This window comes from Lissotriton helveticus, chromosome 1_1, assembly GCF_964261635.1.
Source record: "Lissotriton helveticus chromosome 1_1, aLisHel1.1, whole genome shotgun sequence".
In the NCBI taxonomy this organism is placed as follows: Eukaryota; Metazoa; Chordata; class Amphibia; order Caudata; family Salamandridae; genus Lissotriton; species Lissotriton helveticus.
In genome coordinates this window covers 766,499,954-766,519,902 of record NC_136057.1, presented here as the reverse complement: position 1 = coordinate 766,519,902, position 19,949 = coordinate 766,499,954, and the positions used below count along the sequence as shown (strand labels likewise).

General features: G+C 46.6%; 1 protein-coding gene across 10 annotated transcripts in view; it reads right to left on the bottom strand.

Moving 5' to 3' along the window:
* The window catches only part of ANKRD26 (ankyrin repeat domain 26), a 1,096,841-nt gene that overhangs the window by 738,143 nt on the left and 338,749 nt on the right, over nt 1-19,949 (bottom strand). For all 10 annotated transcript variants that reach the window (XM_078674324.1, XM_078674330.1, XM_078674326.1 and 7 more), the window contains exon 13: nt 5,100-5,196. In XM_078674324.1, coding sequence (XP_078530450.1) covers nt 5,100-5,196 — 97 coding nt within the window. The remainder of the gene's footprint in view (nt 1-5,099; nt 5,197-19,949) is intronic.

Below are 19,949 nucleotides of genomic sequence, written 5' to 3'. Positions count from 1 at the left end.
CTGGGATGAAGCCATTCTGATCCTGGAGGACCAGATGCGGGATGATTGGTGCCAATCCACCGGTCAGAACACCAGCCAATACCTTGTAGTCCCCATTTAGCAGCACCAGGGGTCGGTTGGAACTTGTATGTGTGGGGTCTCTATCCCAGTATCGGAAGTGTAATCAATATTCATTCTGTCAAAGAGGCTGGAAGAGAAGTACCCCCTAATGCTTCCGTATAGACCCTCAGTAATTGTAGGCTTAACAGATCAGCATACGTCTTGTAAAATTTGTGGGGGAAGCCATCAAGCCCCGGGGCCTTGCCAGACGGCAGTGCTCGCATTGTGCCACTCACTTCCTCCAGCGCAAGCAGAGTATCCAATTCCCTACGCTGTTCTGGAGTGATAGTGGGGAAGATTAGACCATCAAGAAAGGATTATAAGTCTGTCTCAAGGACCTCCAAGGCCAATCTACATAGCCTAGTAAAGTGCGTAGGCTGCTCGCTGTGAATTTCATGCTGTGTGTACTTATGCCTACCGTCCGGTAAACGAAGCACATTGATGGGGGTCCCCTAGGTTGATCCTGTTTGATGAGCCAGGCAAACAAGGGCACTCATCTGTTAGCTTTTGCGTGTGCTGTTGCTGAATGTGCCGCAAAGTTCAAGCACTGCTGGCGTTCAAGGAGTTCCGTATGTTTTTTACGCGCTTCTAGTAGCGAGGTGGGAACTGAAGCGCCTTCTAACATTTGGGATTCTAATGCCAATAGGTCCTTTTCTATTACAAGTAACTCCGGGTTCTATGTGCCTCTTCAATCCACAACCCATCCCTAGGCACTTCCCCTGTAGTGTAACTTTCATGGCAGCACGCGCCACCGTAGTGGACGAGGCAGTCCCGATGTTGTGTAAAAAAATGCTCACTGATGGCCTCCCCTATGAATCCCTGAAGAGCGGGTCTTTCAACATCGCCGGTTGTAACCGCCAGGTAGGGATATCGGGAGTCCTGCACTCCCATGCCAGTGTAAGGTAATGTGGGTTGTGGCCGAATGCATACGACCCCAATAGTTCAAGCCCATTATGTAAGGGAGTAGGGAGAGTGAGCCTAGAAACCTATCCAGTTGTACGTGTAGATCGTGGGGTACGGAGTAAAATGAATATATCCTCTCTTAGTTATTACGATGCCTACCTAGGTAGACTAGATCCCACCCATGCACCTTTTCAATACCACAGCATTAGTTGTGGCGGTCGTGCATCATAGGGGGAAAAGGATCTATCCAATTTAGAATCGAAGATGCTATTGAAATCCCCTCCAATCAGCCACAGAATGTCACACCATTTTGTTAATATTTGAGATAGCAATCTAAGGAATTGACCCTGGTCCGTATTAGGGGCATACACACAACCCCACCGAATATAGCGCCCATCCAGCTTTTAAAAATACATATCTGCTGTGTTTATCAGCAATTTCCTCATCTGTCGCAAAAGGTGTACCCAGGCGGATCCAAATTAGAGCCCCACGTGCAAACAATGAATAATCAGTGGCGTACTAATTCTACAACCCCCCTATTGTAATAAGCAATGCAAGAGTAATAGTAACAAATGTTTATGGGATGCAGTTCTACGGGCAGTTCATGATGTCATCATCATGATCCCAATCTTTATACGATACCATCAGAAGTCTGCGGCGTGACGTCAGGTATCCGCAGCGATACTGTGTCCGATAGTCCAGCTGCTGATGAGCCTTCATCCTCCAAGGAGTGAACTGGAGTTCCCTCTTTAATGATTGACTCTGCAACTTCAGCTATTCGCTCTGCTACTCGTACTGCCGCCTGTCGCTCCTGTCTGATTTGTTCAGGACCTGGTGCCGCCAACAGAATCTGGTTCTGCTTCCTAAGTTGTTGATGCCGATTCCTCGTTCCACTTGTCTCTCCATTCCTGGCACCCAGTATGTCATAGGCCTGGGGCCCAAGAACCGCCCGGTGGTTTTAAGCCAGTCCCATGCGTCTTTAGGTGTATGAAAGAACTTAGCGTTCCCTTCAGAGACCACTCACAGCCTTGCCGGATAGAACAATGAGTATGTGATGTCTAGTTATATAGGTTTCTGTTTAACATGCAAGAAAGATCCCCTTTGTAGCTAAACCCTTATTGTGTAATCCGGAAAGAAGAGGACCTTGACATTGTCAAATTTGATCTCAGGCATCCTCCTAGTCTCTCGCAAGATCATATCTCTGTCCTTGAAGTGTAGCAGTGTAAATATGAGTTGGCACGTCCCAGTGCCTGGTGCCGGTCTCCTGCCCGGGATGTGGTGTGCCCGTTTTATGGTGAAAAAGAGAGAAAAGGAAAAGGAGGGTAGTACAACCTTAAGCCATTGTTCTAAAAAGGCTACTGCATCCTGGCCCTCCACCACTTCTGGCAGCCCAACTAGGCAGACATTATTCCTCCTGGAGCGACCCTCTGCATCTTCCACTCGGTCTTCGAGTTGCCGTATTCTGGACTCATGTGCATTTTGCCGTTTCTAAAGGAAGTCAGTGGCAGGTTTCAGGTCTGTAACATCTTGTTCCACAGCAGCAACTCTGTCCTTCAGTTTCCGGTGATCCGCGAACAGCAACGTACGGTCAAGCACAACTTTGTCTATTTTGGATTCTATCAACTCTCTGGATCGCTCTATGGCTTTCAATATGGCGTCTAATCCATCAGTCAGGGTTTCCTGTTGCGCTATCGGTTGCGTTTCGTCCATGTCCACTGTACCAGTAACTTGTGAAGTAGTCCTCGACCTGGCTCCTTTAGTGCGACCCATCTGGCCAGTTAGGCCCCCCCCCGATGCACACCAGCTGTCTTGAAGCTCCCGGTAGGCTAGAGCAGTAAAAGTGGCGGGACTTTGTGACTCGCTGTGCCATGCCTCCACAGAGTGAGCTAAAGAACGATGATGGAGGCACAGGACTGATTTGCATATGGCCATGTCTGAACTGGGGTGGCGGAGTGAGCTAAAGAATGATGATGGATTAAACCCAGATCAGTTGACTGGGGGTGAATGCTTGCAATGTTTAACACTCCCTCCATCATCCCCTTTGGTTTTGCCTCCAAGCGGGAGCAACAATATGAGCCCGCCACAAATCTCTCACTGAGGTGGACAACAATTATTTTCTGGGCCTGTCGCGTATTCTCCTTATAGCATCAGTCCAGCTTCCACTGTCTTGAGCCCAGGACTCCCCTTCCGCAAAGGTGAATCAATGGTACCCCCTTTCTCCAGCATGCCGTGGAAATGTGCATCCATCCTTCCTACGGACCAACCACGTTTCACAGTATTCTTCCTGTGCGAGGATGTCCACAAGCAAAGGCCTCCTTTTTGCTCCCACCTGCGACTGGCTGTGTTCACCGCGTATTACTTTGGTCAATAGTGTGCACTGTCCCAGGCAGAGTCCCGGGTTGCAACCATTGCGGTGGTGTCCCACAGATCTTCTCCCAACTGACCGCCGTCGAGACGTGGTTCCCCCTTGCTCACCAGAGAGCTCTATGTATGCTTTCATGTATTCACCACTCCATTCCTGGGCCTCAGTGCTACCCGCCACCTGCCTTCTGTGCCTGTACACAAGGAGATCCAAGCACTAGTCACTCCCTAAGTCCAGGCACCCGAATCAGCGCTTGGAGTTATTGCGGGCACCGTTGGCTGCCTCCATCTCCTCCTATGTCTACGCAATCTACATTTGAAGCCAATTCTGGCATGCGCAGGCCCGGATTTCTCCCAGGATCTTTTGTAAATATACTCTGCACCACTGTTTATTATTAGGTGTACAACACAAAGTCTGGCATCCTCCACATTACTTATAAGTGTCTCCGGGCCCGTTAGCAGCTGTTGCGCTCATTCCCGGGGCACTTCGGTCAGCCCACACACTCACCCGTGTTGCTTCCTCAAACAGCCCGAGCGAGCCCCGGCATGGGCCGCTCCCAAGGCTGCGGTCTATTCCCAGGGCCGGGGCGCCATCCGCCTTCTCTCACCTCAGACGTCACGGATTGCAGCGTTTTCCACTGCTTGCCAGTTAACCATACGACCGCTGACCACACCGCCTCATGTCGTGGACTCCTCCCAGGTTGCACTCTCCCGGCAGGGGCCCGGCTCGAGTACTTAACAGGTCTTTAAAAGACCATTTACGTGTAAATTAAGCGTTTGGTGTGTTTTCACCTCTTCTTTCAGTCACTTTGTCTATGGTTGGAAGGATTAGCCCCCCCGAAATATTTTTCACCCCCCCCGAAATGTGCCTCTAGTTGCCCGCCTGCCCCCACAGCAACAGCGTCAGTGATGTCGCTACTTCTGCAGGTACCTGGGGAGCTCACCCAACAATCCGCCATGGTGTCTCATTACCGATGGCTTCAGATAACGGAGAAATGTACCGATTATGGGGATTAGTGGTGGAGCATACTCAAGATGCGTCCGTCATGTTGCTCCTGCTGGCCACGCCCCCTCGTGGTGTCACTCATTGATGTAAATATTGGGAAGCCATAAACATTGCAGGTGGTGTGCGAGTTATGGGTTCCATGGCTGTTGAGGAAGTTACTTATTAGACTGCTAACAATAACTTAAACATTTCTGTATTTTGCCGGGCTTTCATTCATAACCAAGACTGCACTTTAACTGTTGTTTTAATTCATTTTTTTTTTTAAACCTATGATAAGGTTTTATAACAAAAGATAATCATAGCTTCACTTTAACCTTGTTTCTTTCAGTTCAATTGGAATTTTTAAAATCATATGCTACATTCAAGAGTTTGGTGCACGGCCTGGCGCCATCATTGACTCTGTAATATGCATTATCAATCAAAAAATCCTAGACTTGTGATATCGAAACACTGAGCCTCATTCTGAAATGAAGTATATTCATGAAACTGAAATGGCAATTAAAAACCAAGAAAAGGTGAATAAAATAACACAAAAGTACTGCTCTACCAGACAAAAACATGAAGTAGACAATCAAGTCACACAATTGTAGGTTAAATAGTGTATACTTTTTGGGCCTCCATTAATTAATATAACAGCTACATAGGCTTGGATACCAAGAATGAATGACTTATAGAATTCTAATGCCCAATAATAAAGGAACAAAACTCTTTAACATAGAGGACCAGTTACCTCCACTTTGTTCTTCCGAAATACTCTGCATTTGTGTATTTGCAGCTTGTGAAGGCAAAGGGCTAGTTGTTGGTTTTCTTGGACTTTCTGAAGCAGACTACAAGGAAAATGAAACACTAATAATTATTATTTATTTTCATTGTTCCAATTCATTAAACGTGCTAATTAAAATTAGCAAAGCAGCCAAAAGATTGACAAACCAAAGAGAGATCAAATTTACATTAACAGTTATAGCTTGGAAAGGCGTATTTCAAATTAATTTATTATGTGCTACATATCGCATACATTCTTTGGATTTATGTTTATTTCGTTATGGTGAACTTAGAAGTGCTAACCGATTCCAATCCAAGGTATACCTATAATATTCATTTTAATTAAAACATCAAAAAGCATGTTATCTGTCTACCAAAAACACAAAAAATTACTTACCCTTAACAGTCTGATTGCAGGTTGTAGTGCATTAGAAGCACTTTCTTTGCACACTCCTATCATCTAAGCACTGTTTGTTTACATGTGGGTGGAGCTGTGTCTCTGGGTGGGATTGCACTCATGTCTTAGTGGCCTGGTGTTCTCGCGGTCAGATTCTCCAGGTGAAGGAACACAGAACCAATTCTTTCCAGCCAGAAAATCCATGAGATAAAATCAATTTGGGAATAGGCTACAATTTCCCAATCCCACCAACCCCACTTCTCAAGTAATGGTTGGGTGAGGAGCTGGGGGGAGGGGAGGGGAAGGGAGTGAGTCGTTAATAATCCTGCTAGGCCACATCCACCCCATCAGTCAGTGGCTTTTAAGGTCCTTCCTATCCCTCTACGGTCTCTTTGCAGCCTTCTCACACCAAACAAGGTACCTTCCGCCCCACTCACATTTACCACCAAAGGAAACATTCCAAATGGTTTGAGATATGGTGGGTAACTGTAGCGAATGCATGCCTCTGTTTAAACATGTAATGCATAATGAATGACTCAATCAATCAGTAAGGTAGTTATCAGTGCATGTTCATGACACGGGCATCTAGGCCCCAAAGCTGAGTGAGCACTTTCTTGACAAGAAGCTTAAGGAAATGATGGTTGTCTAAGGCTCTGGGAAGTCATATTCAGCAATACAGCAAAGAGAAAACAGTAGTTTGGGTGCCAACACTGAAAAGCCTAGGTCTTTTAGGTCTTTTAGGCAACTGCATCTACGGCGGGAAACCACAGCCATGTGGAGGGAGGAAGAGAGACGAGGGTGCTAAGAAAATAGAACAAGCATTTGCAATGCAATAGGTATCGCATTATTAAAGTTTGAGCTATTGGCGTTGCTAAATAATGCAACACCAATAGCTCAAACTTTAATAATGCGAGACCTATTGCATTGCATATGCTTGTTTCCTGCACTGGTTAGCGGAGAAAGCTTTCTGTCAAGTGTCTATATGAGACAATAGATTGCAGTAGACTTCAGAAGTTGGAAAGTTATACAGAGTGGACATTATTGCAAACGAGCCCTTGTGAATAATATTCAGGAGTTTTGCCCCAAGCTATTTTAGTTCACATATGTAAGCCTACATTAAAGCTAATCGTCAGTTGAGTATGTATGTGTATATGTATTTCTATTGAGTCTCTCCAAAGGTAAAACTGTGTTGCTGGGAGTAGACCTCGTGCTGCATGGCAACAGGACTGAGCAGACACCAGTTAGAGGCATGCACAGTCTGAGTGCATGCACCCAGGCATCCTTTAATTATACTTTGATGCTGCACAAGAATGCCAGGTTGCATGGTAGTGTGTGTTAAGGTGTATAGGATGGACTCGCTATATCTCTTCCTAACAACAAATACAAAAGTTTCCCAAAGTTGTTATTCTAGTTTCTTTTCAGCAAATATCGTCCTACAGCCTTTGAGATGGACTTGGGTCCGGCCTTGAAGATACACCACAATCTCTTGGTGGAGGCGCAGGTTCTCTTGAGTTGGTCCTGGCATCCAATGTGATGAAGAGGGCTGACGGGCTGGTTATCGATGTTGCCTGGATTGTGGATGCTCTCTAAGTCTTCTCAGATAGCTTTTCCTTATCACATCTTGAAGCAGAATATGTTGTTGCGGGTTACACGTCCATCACCCTTCTTCTGACCACTAACCGCAGCTCACTCTCAAATTGTGTTTTGAACTTGTGCCATGATGAAGCTTTCAGAGTCTGGTTTCCGCAGTGGTTCAAAATGCACATTAAAGGTGATCACTGCCCTCTTCATAGTTGTACCGCCACAAGTGATCGAGAGATTACGGAACAGCCTGAAAATCATCATCATCCCCACCATAATGCAACAAGAGTGACCGCTTGCTCCCTCCAGCCGTGGCCATGGAGTGATTGTTCAGCCGTGCAACCATATGTGCCACCAGTGTGTGTGGCCATGGCTGGCTCTGTCAGCTCACTGAGTGGTGGGAGCAGGTTGGTGGTGCCACCCACCTAGTGAACTGGATAGTTCTGTGGTTGACCTTTTAGTGGACTGGGGCAGTTAAGGTGGTGAGACGAGGACAGGAACGGGTGCAGAGGCATCTGCAGGGTTGACATCCCCACCCTGGCCTTGTTACTTTAATCAATAGGTAGAGTGGAGCTGCAGGGGCTCTTAGAAGGGGTAAAACAACAACGAAGCCTCATTAACATGCAAATGGTCTTTAAAAGACCTGTGAAGTGCTCAGGTGCGGCTGTGTGTGTGCCAGGGAAGCTGTCTCAGCCCGGGCTGACAAACACGGGGGGCTGAAGCCCTTTGAGTCCAATGGGCGTTGCGCGACTAACCTGCCTCTGAACAGCAGCTAACGAAAGAGTACAAAGAGTATGGATGGAGCAAAGGAGACTTATAAACAGGATATTAAACAAGGCCGAGGAGGGAGAAGAGGGGGGCCATGCCCCCAACCACAACTTACATTTGTCGGCAGGGTCTCACACGTTAGTCAGGGAGGGGTAAACAACAGATGGCACACTGCAGGCAATTAAGTGCCAGGAAGCGGAGGAAAACTGTAGTTAGGCGCCGCTGCCTCGGGACTACAAGGAAGTTACCAAAGGTGCAACAGCCAACAGAAGGCAAGAAAACAACAGCATGCCAGATTTCAACCAATCGCAAGGGGCAGGAGAAATTACACAAAGTTGAAGCCAACATACAGATTACTTTGAGTCTCGCAGAGACAGCGCATGCAGCGCATGCGCTGCCAAACACGAGACCTAGAAATAGGCTAAAATTCACACTTGAATAGGTTGTGCTTCTGGGTAATGTAATGTATAGTAGACTAGGTCCGGTAGGCTGACTTGATTCTTCTACGGACTGGCAACCAACATAGTTTACAATGAGCCATCGCTACATGATAATTTTTGCAGAGCCCGAAGATAAATCTTACTGCCATGTTTTGAAGGAGTTGGAGTCTGGCAAAAGATTTTTTTTGCTGGCTGCCCAAAGCAGCACTCAATTGCATACTCTAATTTGGGCAAAATAATATATATAGTTTTAGGTCGACTTCGCACTGCCTGTTCTTTAGCACCTTTGATATTTAATGTTCAGTGATTTGTCATGGGGAAAACATATGACACTCATATGAGGGTTGGGCCATCTCCTCCTCTTAATTCATTTGAACTTTACTTTAGTGAGTGTGTGTTTTTCAAGGTTAGTATGTTCTTAGTGTAAGGTCCCAAAGAACACAATCTGTAATTGTACAGTACCATTTACTTTGTCACGGAATATAGCAATGGAAATTATGTCAAAAAAATCTTAAGTGAACACTGCTCATAATTAACTGACAACCCACAATTACAAGAGGGTGTTCGACCAGATCCCCAGAAACATTTTAAAAGAGCACCTAATCTGAGGCAAAACTTTGTTATTCATTCTTCAATGATGAGAGAAGAAAAACAAGCAACTTTTTGGACAAGCCTAAAGGATTCTACACATGTAGCAATTGCTCTATCGGTAAGCTTTGTGATAACAAACTCACTAAATAGATGATACAGGTCCACAACACCATATCAAAGTATGGATGATTAATTGCAACAGCACATATGTTAGATACAACATTGTATGTCCATGGAACAAACACTACATTGATAGCCCCATCAGAGCACTTAAAGGCCAAATTAAAGAACATTACCGGAATATTCAGAAATCGGAGATAAAACTACCATTAGTTGAACACTATTAAAAACAAAATTTGCACTAACAAACATTCACTTTCCATGGAATTGAGAAATTACATAAAAATTCATAAGGAAACAGGAAGGTGAACTAATTCTGACATTTGCTACAGCCAAGCAGGGACTCAATAAGGATGCAGTATTACACAATTGGTTACTTTAAAACAAAAAAATATTCTTACCCCTTCCTCTCATCGTTCAAACTAAATAAGAAGGAACCCTAATGGACAGCAAAAGAGTCCTGAAAGAACATGAGAACATTTGCTTCTCCATTTGTTCATCAGGAGGCATTCCATACAGAAAGATGGGTTTTGAATGTTACAACTTCACATGAATGTGATCAAAGGAAAATACATTTTGTGCATAGCAACAATATGTGCAAAAAGAAATATGAATATTTGCATCTTAAGATTCAATGCAAGATAATATATGTTTTGCACTGATTCCGTAAAATAAAATTGCAGCAACCAAAGAATGTAGGATGTACAGACCAGAAATAATGTACATACTTAGTAGTACTAAAAGAAGTTCGATCTGTTTATATTATTTGTTCCAAAGTACATAATGTAGGTTTTCTGAACACAACTAATTAACTTGTTTCTTATCCAGTATTGGATTTTTCATAGATTCACATGCTTGAATCAAAATAGTTAGCAGTTACCAAAGAAGAATATTTATTCAAATTTAAACTTTGAGGATGGCGGGTATTTTATAAATAACTATTAAATATACTTATAAATAGAGATACATATAAACATGTACATACTAATTATTTATAAAGGAGCATGTAAAAAAAAAAAAAACATAGCAATAACATGTCAACAGAATACCACTGAATTGAAATTAATTAACCACCTCCAAAACAGAGGCTTACCTTATTGAAAAAGGTTGTGGAAGAGGGTTGCACGCCTCGCTTTGAGGTTTCAGATACATTATAAGCAGTAGGGAATTGTTGAAGCACCTTCAAGGGGGCATGCTGAGGTAGGTTTGGTGCAGAAAACCCCAAACAAACACAAGCCAGTAACGTTAAGTGAAACAAGTGGTGAGAACAGAGCTTCACAGTGAGATCATTTTTGCAGAGAGTCAGCCATTCGGGGATCAGAAGAAGATAACTGTGCGGCTGGCGGGCCTCTCTGACTCTGCCAGCCCGAAGCCCTCCTGCCTGACACTCCATAGCGATTTCAGGGAGCCTCTGATTGCACTTGCGAACCTCCCAGAGGGGTCAGTACTACTTGCCTTTCTTTAACAATGGTAGCAGTGTCCGGTTTGTGCCTCCCAGGGACTCTTTCTTCTTGTGCCACCAGTGCTGGTTATGGCCCATGTCATCCGGTGGGCTGGCCCTCCCTCAGGAGTCGCCTCCTCCCTGAATCCAATGACACCGAGTGCCTACCTGCGGGATCGTATTTGCCGCAATTTGCCCTCGTAACGGAAGATGAGGTGAAAGGGGTGCCCCCAAGAGTACGCTATCCCCACTTCTCTTAGATGCTCGAAGACAGAACAAAATTCTCTTCGCTTCTGAAGTGAAATTGTGGACAAATCCTGATATACCACTGGTAAGTGGCCTCTGAACTGGATCAGGTGGGCCTCCTGGGCCTGGTGGAGGATTGATTCCTTGAGTTGAAATCGTGCACACATGCAAGAATGTCTGCTGCAAGGGTTGGGTAAGCAAACTCGATGTACACGGTCTACCTTAATCTCCGTACTCTCAGGGAATCTCAGGATGTGGCTAAACAAGGCCTCAATGTACTCCCGTAAGTCCTTTCCCTCTGCTTGGGCTGAAACCCCACGGACATGAACGTTGTTTCAATGGGATCGGTTTTCCAGGTCCTCCGCGTGGGCCTGAAACTCGATATGTTGCTCCTTAAGCCGTAGGACCTCCTGCTGCATCATCTCCAGCTCCTCATCCCTCCCAGATTTCTGTTCCTTCATGGTGGTCACCCTGTCTCCCACTTCCTTGAGATCCTGATGCATGTCCAGCATATCCGCAGAGAGCTGGATTCTCATAATCTGTAAGTCTTACCGGAGGGACGTGAAAAGCTTAGGTATGAAGGATTTCGTGGCCGTGCTGTCAGGATCCTCTGCCTCCAATTGGAGGTCAGTGTTGAGCGTGGGGGACTTATAGGAGACCCAGCAGCGGCAGGCCTGCTGAGCATTTCCCAGGGTGTCCGGTCCTTCTTAGATCGCAGAGCAGACATAATGAGGGTCCCCTTGCAAGCGTGCCAGACCCAGGAACAGCGTGGGACACGCAAATCCCAGGCACCAATTTCCCCCATTAGAGCAGAGATGGTAAGGCTCGTAGTAGGGCACCTCTCACGGTGTATAAATTCATCCATTCAACTGCCTAGCTGACTAGTACCAACGGAACCTGCCGTGGACACTGCTGTTAGCTGCTGCTGAATGAGTCCTAATTCCCAAGTGGTGCCCAACAGGTCCTGCACCCTTGGCTGGTGTTGGAATGTACACCTCCTGTCCCAAACTTCAAGGTCTGTGAGTTCGAAACTTTTTGCCAGGATAGGACCTTTGACGAAGGTGAAGCCATCGAACTGCCAGTCAGCCTCAGTTTGCTATTTCCCCACTGAAGGAGATCTGGCTTCCAGAAATCATCTAAGCCATAACAAAACAGGCTTTATCTGGAAAGACGCCGAGCAGCATCTGGCTGGCACGGAGGCCTTCCAGGGCACAGACTTCGCCAGATGAGAGCTTTCCAGCCTTCGTCGACAATCACAAGGACCCTGCTCTTCAGCGAGCACACAGTTGTCAAGCCCTGCATCGGATCAAACTTGCATGTTGCCTCACCGACTCATCGACATTAATTTTAATCTCCATAAAAGTTTCTAAGTCAGAAGGTAAACTTTCCACCAAGACGAACCTGGACCCTGTATCTGACCCGCGCTCCATCTAGGTCGGTCTTAACTTGTGGCTTTTACCCACTCTAGTGCAACTAGGTAACCATGGCTAGCACCATTTTTATTCAAACTTTCGAAATTACTATTTGCGGTTCCACTAATTGGATTTATGGTGTTTTGGTATCATTTATTTATAAATATTCTCTATTTTTCAAAATTGGTTTGGGATTTTTGTTGTGGTTTCACTTTATTACTATTTGAGTACTGCATAAATACTTTGCACATTGCCTCGAAGTTAAGCCTGACTGGGTAGTCTCAAGCTACCAGAGGGTTAAGCACAGGTTTATTTAGTGACTGTAGTGGTTCACCCTGACAAGGACTGTGATTATTTCAGGTGGATTTTCACCCCCTGGATTAATACTCCAATTTCTCACAGCAACTCAATCCTGGCTCGGTGCCTTAATTAGTCAAGGAAGGAAATCTCTTCTTACCCGACCTTCATATTCTCCATACTAATCCTTTCTCCCATCACGACTTCCCGGCCTCTTCAGATACAAGATCAGAAAGGAATCCAGAGGCTAAACAGCTCTGCAGAACCAGAGCACACATTGGGAAGAAAAACCTTAACCTCTAACAAGCATTGGCTCAGCAGATAGGTCTCGCCTTTGGGACCTTATAAGTGTTTAGGCATGCAGTCCCACTCACATGCCCACTCACTCCAACAACACATAGCACACTGGGACCAGTAGGCCAAATCTTATAAGAATTAAAGTGAACAGACAAGACCTACTCTTGTGGGTTACAAATAACAGAATTGGAAGAAGAACATCATCAGACATAGGTCACCTTAAAATCTAAGCAGTCTTCATAAAGAAAAAAAAAATGTCTAAAACTGTTAACAACCACAGACGCTATTTGCCCTGTATGTGCTAGTGTGGTGCGGTGAGGGGCAAAGATGCTCGAAGGGTGGTTAAATAGCATTTGTAGTGTTTCAGTAGATTATGGTTCTCAGGCTAATCCAGGCTGTCAAATCCCTAGCTGCTTTGCAGCGGAGTCCATACATGTATGCAGCACAGTATTGCGCTACCCTGGAGAATATATCATGCACAGCCTCAAAAGATAGCATGGGTCAATCTGATGAACACACATGGCATTAGTGTGCATGAGTGTGGAAATATTTAACATCTCTGAGGGCTCGTGGGCCGATTGCAGGCCTGTTCATCTCAGTTAATGAGGAAGTCTCACTCACGGGAGCTAGTAGCCAGTGACTCATTAATGGCTGTATTTTCCTTCTGGGATTTCAGCATTGGCTCATCATGTGCGATGTGGCTCATCATCTGTGATGTATATACCACGCTCGCATACATTTTCAGAATTCACTAAAAGTAAAGAAGAGACTGACTTCTCAGTAATGGGCCCAACCTCCCCCAGCGCATTCACATTGCCCCTGCTTATTCAGGACAAACCAAAGAACCCGCCTTTTCAGGCAGCCAAGTCTCGACATTGGGAACTCCATAGCATTGTAGCCCAGTAGACAAGTAGTGACTGCCCATACAAAAGATGCTCAATGCCGGAACCAAATGAAGCACCCTTACTTCTGCCAACAGGCTTCACACCAAAACAAGGCACTGTCAGAATAATGATTTATGGTGACTCATTACCTATACCACACAAGTGAAATTAAATATCTGGCTAAATGTAATCCCATCAGCCAACATCAAAAAGTAGAGCAACTTTAACCCGCTCACACCCCTGATCTCTCTCTAAAAGTGCTTCGAGGTAATGTAGTAATGCTTTTTGTGTTATATAAACAAATAAACACAAGTAACTTTGTCTATCCTCCTTGACATCTCTTAATCAATCAAGGAAGAGAGAAGCTGAGATCCATTCAGCTTCCAGGAGATGAGCAATTATTCAAAGAGGAATGGATCACTTGTCTTGTAGTGTTACCAGGGTCTTCGGTATTAACCGTCTTATAAAAACCCTCTTTCACGTACAGTAGAACTGAGAGGTATATCTTGGTTATCCGCTTTTGTAACTACGTGAAAAGCATCATCATGGGGTTTTATCGTATGCCTTCCTCCACCCGGAGGGAGACCAACTGGTGATACAGTAGTGATAAGAAATGAAAGCAAAGTGAGTTTAAAATTACCTCCATCTCTCCAAAATGAGTCTTTATTCTATTGGAGATGGGGCAAGGTAAAAAATAAAGAGATGATGTGTGTCTAGAAGGGCTACTGTTCTATAGCACCTATTGTGAGAATGTGAGTGGTCAACATGTTTCAGCCCTTATGCTGCCCTGTCGGGTCGGAGGGCTTTCTTCAGGACCAGATTAAGGCAAGTAAGTAGTTGGTGACATGCGGAGGTAAGTTTTGCACTTACCCTTCTTCGCAATGAGCTATTGGGTCACTGGATGGTTATTTGTATATAGTACCTATAACTTGTTTTACAGCGTCATCGCTTCCTCGGGGGACGAGAGGAGATCAATGCTCATTGTTTCGTGGAGTCGAGGTCAAGACTTGTGCTCGCTCCGTCTTCCCCTTTGATTAATTGCTTATACTCCTTGACAGCCAGGCATTATGTCCTTCCATTCTTTATAACATGTTAGTACTTCTTCTATTACATGCCCTTGTGGGTGCAGTGTACGGTCTTCACAGGGAATCGCAGTCACTACTGCACTGTACATGGAAGCATTGAAGGGAAGACCCAGAAAAGGAACATTGATTTGCTTTCTAAACTAAAAAAAAATGACAGGAAAGCGGAGGGGTGTAGAATATTGTGTTATCAGCCCTGCCAAGTACCATGTATCTGGTGAAGGATGTTTCACTAAGTCATAGTACATGTACCAGAGTGGAGAGGTCACTAAGCCAGCAGAGCATGTAGTGTAGCTCTGCGACAGGCTGGGGCTGGTGTAATATGGTGCCAGCTGGGGGGCTGGGCAGGTAGCAGGCAATGCACCGGACCGGTGCGGACCGTACTGCTAATGATTTTCATACGGTTGAGCAAGCTGAAGTCTTTTTGAAATTATACAGCCTGTCAGTGACCTATGCATGCCTCATCCTTACTCTCCTGAGGGCTTATAGGTTTTCCTCGTCTTCATTGCTCGATTTTGCTCACGAGAAAGTGTCACTCATTCATTTGATTGTCACTCATAATTACACTGAAATTGTGAACATGTCACACATGAGCAATCTGAAACCTTGGCATCTATAGAGGTTTGAGTTGGGTTGCAGAGGCAGGCCACCACCAGTCTGGCTGCCGCAGGCCCTCGACGCAGGAAGTGCCCAGCGTAGCCCCCAAGGTATCATGATTTCAAAGTTTTACAGCTCTAATGAGTTTGTACGCATATTCTGTATGGTATGTACATTCCTCTTTAATTATGGCCATGTTTCACAGCTGATAGTTATACACGTCGCACGCCTGCTTGTTGCCCATGGAACACTGTGCCGGACGGAGTCTCCACTGCTCTTCGCTGGACCAGGACACACCCTTCTAAAGGGATCATAACAATCGGCCCTATTCAAGCCAGAGCCCGGCAAGCCCTATAGAACCCAGCACTTAAATTGAGCTGGTGGTTAGAGGTGGGGCCCACAGGCACTTATGTTTGGACACCAGCACTCATTTGTTTTCATCAGAGAGAAAAGCACAAAAGGGCTAAAAGTGGAGGAAAAAGGGAAACAAAGAGAGAAAGCAGGAGCGAAAAAGAACGATCAGGAGTGGGTTTGGGGGGTATGGAGTGTCTGGTGATGGATTAAAGATGCATGAGGGTGGGGGCGTGGCCAAGCCGCGGACCAAGATGGCCGCGCGGCTTTGAAGCTCCGTCAGCCGTCCCGGCAATCACAACATTCCCAGCATTCCAGCACGGCCGCTGATCGAGATTTTCACAGCGATGTACACCTGAACTGTTCTGGTCCGTATTAGAGTCAGCAGCTGCTCGATCGACGCCTTGCGGGCATAGATCTGCCGAGGACATGGGCTGACACTGACACCAACATGGCGGCGGGATCGAGATCGCAGTTTTAAGAGCGACTGAAGAGGAGGCAAGCGACATTGACCCCACGCAATCGGGGAGAGGTGAGGCAGCGGGGCTCGGCTCCGGAGGCTTTAAGATCGCTTCTGGAGCGAGGCGCGGGCGGCCTTCTGTGTCCCGGACCGCTCCGGAGCTCTGACCACCGCATGGGGAGACAACATTTGGGCACACAAGAGGCACACAATTTCCAGGACTCCCGCGCAAAGCAGGGAGAGCACCCGTATACAGCGGCTCCACTTCCTTGACTGCTGGCGCTCGGCTGCCCCCCCCCCCCCCCTGTGGCATCTCCCTGGATCACTCACACAGACGGCCACCAGCAGCCCCCTCCGCACATCCCAGCGCTTACAACTCCACTAATCTGAAAGCAGGCCAACCACATACCGCCCGGATCCTGGTCAATCCAACCTCCAGACTGGCGCAGTTGACTCTTGTAGCGCTGGGAACGAAAGCAATGAAAGACCCACACTTCCAATCGGCGCTGCAAACCCTGCCTGGACGACAAAACACAACTCCCTCTCAGAGTTGCTGGACCCCGACAAGGTGCCCACACCGCCTGTGATACGATTTGCGCAATCGCCTGTCCAAACAACATACGCCCACCCCCACCTCCTGACCCGGGCAAGGCATGGGCCGCAAAGACCCCAAACAGCGGCTACTTCCATTTGAGAAAGTCCCCGACACAGCCCCGGAACAAGTCACCAACATGGCGGAAGGCGGCCAACAAGCCAACACACTGGAGGATCCTCCTGGCACCATGAGTTCGCTCCAGCAGGAAATGAGAGTGGGGTTTAGAGCCTTGGACGTGCGCTTTGACACCTTGGATAAACACATTGCGGATTTGGGCTCCAAAATACAGGCCCACGACAGGCGGCTAGATGTAGTAGAATCGCGCACCTCCAATCTGGAAGATGGGACGGTGCAAACGCTCAAACGTCTGGACAGGGTAGAACACATCCTTAAAGAAGTGGCAGTTAAAAATGAGGATTTGGAAGCGTGAAGTCGGCACAATAACATTCCCATACTTGGAGTTCCAGAGTCCACAGCCACAGGGCGAATGGAGAGATTTGTGGAATCAATCTTGATTGATTTCTTTGGGAAAGATTGTTTCACCCCGGGGTTTGTGGTGGAGCGGGCCCACCGGTCACTAGGACCTAGATCCAACCCTGGCTGCCCACCCAGACCCATCATTGCGTGACTCATGAACTTCAGAGACCGAGACTCAGCTCTCAGAATGGCCCGTGAACGAGGCAAAACCATCCGGCAGGGATCTAAACTATTGCTATTTTCAGGCTTCACCATAATGATCCAGGAGGCCCGGAGCAAGTACAATGGAGTCAAGGCCACGCTCAGAAACCTAGGCCTAAACTATGGCATGCTATACCCCGCTACACTGCACGTTGAGATCAATGGACGGTCACGTGTCTTCGACACCCCCACAGAGGCATAGGAATTTTGTCGTACGTACAAGCTCAACGCCAAGTCAACCCGCGAAGAAAACAGGTCCTCTCCTCCCCGTAGCGGCTCCGAGGCGAGTATGGAACTCTTCTCCGGAACAGGCCCCATTTGAACTTTCTATTTGGCCAGTAAGCTCTATTGACCATTAACATTGAGAAATTGCTTTATGTCATACTTCACTATGATTGCCAGGAGACGGCAGGGGCGATGTCACCCCTCCATTGGTGTTCACCTCGCATCCGTTTTGTGAACGGAGAAAGTCACTGGAACGTGACGCTTTCAACATTTTTGGGATGCAATTGGTACTCTGGCTTTCTTGGTTAATATGGTATCGCCTCTCTGGTTGGGTGGGGAGGCTGGGAGGGGGGTGGTGGGAGGGGTTTTGTTTTTATCACTATACTAGACGACGATCTGTTCCAACACGATATCCGTGAAGCCATTGAGGAATACTTTGCCATCCATACCAGCTCTGTCGACTCCGCAGCGATGTTGTGGGAGGGTTTTAAGGCATACATAAGAGGTGTGTGTATTTCCAAACATGCCGGTGTCCTTCGCGATCTACGCAGAACATTAGCCCGATTAGAACACAACCTTACAACAATAGACACTAGGCAGCTGGCGGCGCACGACCCCGACCTTGACAAGAGAAGACTGACCCTTCTCACGAAATACAAGGATACGGCAGAACGAGAGATCCTCTTCATGGGGAAATACAATAATGCCAAACAGTATGGTGAGGGTGACCGACCAGGATGAGTACTGGCGCAGATGATCAGCCCCAATATGGTAAGGCATATGTCACTGACTTGCGCACACAAACAGGCCAACACACTACCAATCCACTCGAAATCCAGAGAGAATTTCTGTCTCATCTCAAGACCCTGTACCCCTCCAGACTGGGCCCAGATCACACAGACCAAGAGTCCTATTTGTCGGAGACTGCACTCGTTTACCTCGAGAAATGCATGCAAGACTTTCTGGCAGCCCCCATTTTAGATACAGACGTTAATAAAGCCATAACTACCCTGAGGTCATCTTCCGCCCACGGCTTGGATGGCTTCAAGGACGAATTTTACAAGGCATTTCAGGATTTGCTGATCCCGCAGCTCTTAGAGGTCTATGCAGAGGCCTTGGAAAGACCGGCTTTACCACCCACCCTGCGTGAGGTGGTCATAATACACCTCCCTAAACCTGGCAAAGACCCCCAACTTTGCGGCTCGTATAGACCACTTTCACTCCTGAACTTAAATTACAAAATACTGGCCAAAGTTATGTCAAACCGTTTGTCTCTCTTAATGGAATCTATAATTCCTCAGCACAGTCCGGTTTCATCCCCCATCGTTCTACTGCATTTCATCTCCGGACCCTATTTGCCACCCTCCACAGAATCACTCTGGAGGTACCAGCGGCTGCGATTCTGCTAGACACTGAAAAGGCCTTTGGCTCATTAGAGTGGCCTTTCTTTTTGTCCATCATGGAGAGAATGGGCATGCCGACTGGCTTTGTAGCCAACCCACCTCCCGGCTCAGGTTACATGGCAGCCTGTCAGCTCCTTTCTCCTTGCCGTGAGGCACAAGGTAGGGCTGCCCACTCTCGCGCTTATTATTAATTTTAGCTGAGGACCCCTTGGTTCGGCATTTTCAGGAAAAACACCTACACAGAGGCCTACAATTTAATACGGGCCCATTATTGGTGTCACTGTGTGAAAAGTTGGCCTGATATGTGATGTCCACTATTCTAGTGGGCACCTTGTATCAGTCCAAACAACCCTTATTGTGATGGTTGTAAAGTCAACTTTATAGACCAGCTATCCTAGTGGTAGCATGGACAAAGCAGTCTTAGGCTAAACGCAAGAGGGCGCGTGAAGCCAGCTGTTTTACCATATGCAATCCCTTTTAATACCAAGTGAAAGGACACCACACAGGTTATATATATACAATATATGTATTTATTACTAAATAAATCCTCTGAACTCTTTATGAGGTCAGAGGCACAAGCACATAACAAGATACTCAATTATAATACAATAAGTTGCACAAAATACAGTAATGCCCTAGGGGCACTTCAAACCATATACTAAAATAGTGGTATAAGAACCACGTCACGAACAAAGTATAGGCCTAGGGCCTGGAGAATTGCTGGGGCTACGCTGTACTACCAAAGAATAGGGAGCAGGAGGCCCACGGGATGCGCGTGCAGTGTCTTTACACACACACGAGTTACCATGGCGTTAGAATGGGAACGAAAGAATTGGAAACTAGCTCTTTTAGGTCACTTCCGGATGGACAAGGAGAAAGCTACTTGAAAGTTAGACACTAGGATAGTAAATACCCACAGGAGCACCGAAGTACTCGCGTTACCTCACCCACAG